Source organism: Protobothrops mucrosquamatus, unplaced genomic scaffold, assembly GCF_001527695.2.
Source record: "Protobothrops mucrosquamatus isolate PMUCROS unplaced genomic scaffold, P.Mucros_1.0 scaffold1273, whole genome shotgun sequence".
Lineage (NCBI taxonomy): Eukaryota > Metazoa > Chordata > Lepidosauria > Squamata > Viperidae > Protobothrops > Protobothrops mucrosquamatus.
Genome location: NW_015387479.1, coordinates 422065 through 427227, shown reverse-complemented (window position 1 = coordinate 427227; position 5163 = coordinate 422065). Strand labels below are relative to the sequence as shown.

The 5163-nt window shown below is 37.8% G+C and overlaps 1 protein-coding gene across 1 annotated transcript in view; it reads left to right on the top strand.

Moving 5' to 3' along the window:
• The first annotated feature begins 261 nt into the window (after positions 1-261).
• LOC107292144 (phosphoenolpyruvate carboxykinase, cytosolic [GTP]) overlaps positions 262-5163 on the top strand; it is a 17584-nt gene continuing 12682 nt past the window's right edge. The window contains exon 1 of the mRNA XM_015821208.1: positions 262-271. Coding sequence (XP_015676694.1) covers positions 262-271 — 10 coding nt within the window. The remainder of the gene's footprint in view (positions 272-5163) is intronic.

Sequence of the window (5163 nt, the reverse complement as noted above, 5' to 3'; positions counted from 1 at the left end):
ATGGGAACCATGAGATGTGAACAGAATGCAAACATTGCCTTGGCTGCTCTTGAATTGCTATTTAGTCCTCCTCTTTTCTTCTTCTCTTAGGGAGAATCCAAAGGGTAGAAAACACACCCAGGGAAAGCCTCCAGTTCGCAGCCAACAGGCCGTTACTGTGACGACAAAACCTGCTTTTCTAAATACTACACAGAAGTGTCCTCAGTCTCAGCTGCTGCAACCATCTGCTGTGTGTGCTCAGCCTTTCACTTCTACTGAGAAATGACGACAGGTTCCCCCCCCCTCTCTCCAATCAGGGCTAGAACTGGGCCAAAGGTTGGTCAAGCCAAGGCATTTCGTAAGAGGGACTTTAAAAAAAAAACACTGAGAAGACAAGAGGTCTGAAGAGCATCTACTTCAAACACTCATTAATTGAGCCTGTTAAATGATAACCCCTTTGTGACTACTGTTTGTCGGATGTTTCTGCGGATATCCATCCTTGGCAAGATGTCAGAAGAACTTTTCCCTGGGGTGATTGAAGAGACAAGCCCCCTTTACCTTGAGAGGTGGGAGGGACTAAGCAAGACAGAGTATTTAAGGAAGGAAAACCAGAAGTCCCAGGAAGAATTTTAATAAGCAGCATCATGTTCTCTGAAAGGACCAACTAAATCTTCTCCAAAACTAAGAATTGAAACTACTCCGGTAAAGTAAGTATTTACATATATAACACCTGCATGCGTTTTGATATTTTGATTTAAAAAAAAATGATTTACGTTTTTTTGTGCATTGTGAATTGATTTGTGATGACTTGTATTGCTTAGTCTGAAAAAAAATGCTTCTTTTTTTTTGAGAAAAGTTATAAATTGGTGATAGAACATATTCATACCATGCAAAAAATCCTGGTGTTTCTCTTCTATTCTTGATGTTTTGAGTTTGGGATACTGCTAGTATTTTCTTCAGATTTGTTGGATTCCAGAACCTATCAGTTCTAACTCAGCCAATGACCAAGGATTGGTAGAGATAGTTTCAAAACATCTAGTGAGTAACAGGTTGTTCACCCCTTGCTGTAGATAGTACATCCATTTGTTTGGTTTAGTTCAGTTGAAGGCAGTATCCATTCTTATCTCCTTAAATTTTTTTTTTTGCTAAACAGTTATAAATTTTAATGAATTAAAGGCAACACACTATCTTTTTCCTCTCTATAATTTGCAATTCATCTCCTAGGCTAAATATTCTCATTATCATCATCACTTGTAAAAAAAAAAAAAACAGGCAATGCCACCCCAAGTGCAAACACGAATGAATGCCACTCCAAAAGTGGTCCAAGGGGACTTGAAGAGCCTGGCACCCAACGTGAGAAACTTCATTGAAAGCAATGCCAAGCTGTGCCAACCAAAGGCCATCCATATCTGTGACGGATCAGAGGATGAGAACAAAAAGGTCTTGGAGCTGATGGTGGAACAAGGCATGATCAAGAAGCTTAGGAAATATGAAAATTGGTAAGGGACCAGTATTACGTGGTGTGCGAAGCCAAATACAATGTTCCTTTCCTTAGGGCTTTCCCCAATTTGTACTTGGTGGTGGTATATGGGCTTGAAGTAACTTTTCTTTCCTCTGTGTTTCATCCCTTATTCCAGCATTGTCCAAAAGCATCCTGAAAGTCTGTACAAAATCTGTTGGAGGGACATCTAGAAGTGACCAGGAAGAGAGGCAATAGAGACAAGATAGGGATCCGCTATGGGGCAGCATATTTCATGCCAAACTACGTCAACGAAGAATGGAGAATAGATCAGCTCAGCAATAGGGATCTGTCCATAAGTAGCTAGTGTGTTAATGCCATTAATTTAATTTTCTTCCTGGATAGTTCAATGTAGGGAAGAATAAAAACCAAAGTTCCATTTCTTTTTTCTACATTTTTCCAATGCACAACTGCCACTATTTAATGGATGTGCCATATTTTTAGTGGCTACGTAGCTATCAAAATATCAATAGATAAAGATTTTCTCATTATTGAATGTCTTTGCCCGAGAAAACTTCAGATAGCAATATTTCTCAAAATCATTAGTTTTCTTTTACAAATTCCACCTTTCTTTGCCACTTTGCAGTAATCCTATTTTTAATTTTTGGGATCTGTCTTCTTTGTGCAGAAAAGATGAAATAAAATCAAGTAATACATTCAATCTTTGTAAACACAGAATAAATGTAACGTGCGGGGTCGGAAGCACATTTCTGGTCTGGGTAAGCAACTATAAAACAAATTTCTAGAAACTGGTATCTGGAGTGCAGACCAGCTCTCCCCTTTTCCAAACTTTAGGGAGAAATTTTATAAGTTTATTTCTTCAACTGCTTGAAAGAATAATTACACACGCAGCACATTAAGAACACAAAATAAAACAGACAATTTAGCTGGAACCTAGAAGAATAAGCCAACAAGATCTCCTCTTTAGTTTCCTGGTTCACTGAAACTTAGATTTTCTAGGACTTGATACCACAGATTTCTCATGCCACAGATCAAATTCCATTGCAATTTATGCCAATTCAACAATAACACCAGTTTGTGATTAGCACAAATTATGCAATCATACCCATATAGTAATATAATTGACCCAAGTATCATAGTTTGCATCTTTGGCTTTATTGCCATGATGGGTTTTTTTATTTACCAGACTTTAACGAATAATGGAACCCTCTTCCCTACAATTAGAGGTTAAATAAATTAATTGGAGGTTAGTTTAAATGAGTTTTCATTGTGTGTCTCATTTATACAGGAGGTCCTAAAAGTCTTAATGAAGATTTTTTAAAAAAATCTATTGAAGCTTGGCCACATTGTTCTTAAACTATATGCAACCCTAAAATGCTTCATAAAAATTTGTTTTATTGCTTTAGGAGTCAATATTGAGACTAGCATAGGAAGGAGATATGTTAATGCTTCCTAATAAGCAAGTGGCAACTCCTGAAAATCAGGAGGAAAACAGGAAGGAATAGAGACAGAGATAGAGTTATGCACATACATACACAGACACACATGCACACATATGTATACATTGCAGGTATGTATGTATAAATGTATATATGTATGTAAAAAAATATTTGTATCCCACCTGCATTATATTTTACCTATAACTCAAGACAGCAAACATATCCAACACACCTTCCTTCTACTATTTTTTCTAGAACAACACCCTGTCAGGTGGGTTGGGCTGAGAGAAACTGACTGGCTCAAAGTCAGCCTGTTGACTTTCATGGCTAAGGTGAGACTAGAACTCATAGTCTCCCGCTTTCTAGCCTCATGCCTTAACCACTAGACCAAACTGGCTTTACATACATACAAACATACATACATACATACATACAGGTTTGTGTGTGTGTGTGGTTCCACCCTCAAGGAAATGCAGCCCTGTTTCTCATTTCTTTTCATTATTATCTCTAAGATGAGGCAGCAGCTTCAAATAACTTATGGGTAGCATTCTGCACAGAGACATTCTCTATGTACAATGTTATACCTCTTGTTCTTTGAAGTTTAGTAAGCTAAAAGGCGGTAGTCCTAAGCATATTGCTAAACAAATAAATGATTTAGGTTTGTTCTTAAGATGTAGATAACCTCACAGGGACGTGGCAGAGAAAAGATACTGGGAAAAGGCCAAGAAACAGGCACAGAGATTGTGGGCATAAATAGTCATAGTTAAGTGCTCCATATGAACTGAGTACATACCATGAAAACTTGATCTTTCTCCTTTCACTAAAATCTTCTGTAATGCATTAAGGTTAATTTGTCTCTCTTATGAGTAGCACTGCTAAAAAATGTTGCAAAGATTTATCTTTTTTCAAAAGTCGCAAAGTATGCCCTATCTTAAATATTTCCATGCATTGGAATTTTTTGATCAGTTAATTTTTTGTAGAATAAAAAAAACAGAATAACAAGGTTTTTTTGTCGAGGAGATTTGGTAGAAGTTTCCTAAACAACCATGAATATTTAGGCAACATCTGGATATTGCTTTTAAGCATTTGGCATAGAAGAGTCTTGAGAGAGGTGGTCACCCCAATCTCTCCAATTGTAGATTTTTTTATTCATCTGTATGTGTGTATGCACTTGTGTAGAGAAAAACAGAAAGAGAATACTGACTGTGGTGGATGAGGGGTTTCAAAAAAGTCAAGATGGCAATTATAGTTGCACAATGAAAGCCTTAATCCTTTTTTTAGGTTCTTGCACATGCAAAATACATAAAAAGCAGATATGACTTCATACAGTCATGTTTACCATCGTGGCTTTTTCGATGCCCTAAAGCAGTGATGGCGAACCTTTTAGAGACCGAGTGCCCAAACTGCAACCCAAAACCCACTTATGTATCATCGGGTGCTGGGTGGACATGGCCCATTGGGTGGGTGTGGCCAATTGGATGGGTGTGGCCCCTTGTGTGGGCGTGGCTGCAGTGGTAACGGCAGACTGGGTGGGACTAAAAAGTTCAATCAATCAATTCCAACTTTGCAAAATCTTTTTTTTTCCTGCAAGAAGTTGAAATTGATTGATTGATTGAACCTTTTTTTTTTTTGCACACGGCGGTGGAGGCCTAAAACGAAAAAGTTTTATAAAACCCAGCTGAAGGCCTAGGACTGGGGCGAGGGCACCCGTGACCACAGAGAGGGCTCTGCGTGCCACCTGTGGCACACGTGCCATAGGTTCGCCACCATGGCCCTAAAGATTCTCCCGGACTGAAAGTATCTTGAGATCTCCTCTCTAATATTCCAATGATGGAGTCTGAATATTCCATTCTAGAAACTCTAGAAATTTTAATGTTTGGAAATAAATATAAAGCGTCTGGAAGTTTTAATGTTGGGAAATAAATATAAAGCTTCTGGAAGTTTTACTGTATGGAAGTAAATATAAAGCATCTGGAAGTTTTAATGTTTGGAAATAAATATAACAAGGCATTTCCATTATTTTTCATTCCAATTAGTAATGGGGAATGCACCACACTATTTTAGATAATGAGGTGGTTATTGCTTATTTTATCTCCGTTCTGCTTCTCCTCCCTAAAAGTAGTTTTAAAAAGCTAGCTGAGAACCTAGCAGGAGTTGGGCTCCATTTGTGAAATGTCTCTGTCAAGAATAAAGTCATTTTCATTAGCAAAACATCACCAGGAGCAAATGGTTTGACTGCACTTAAATAAATAATATTCCTTTCAC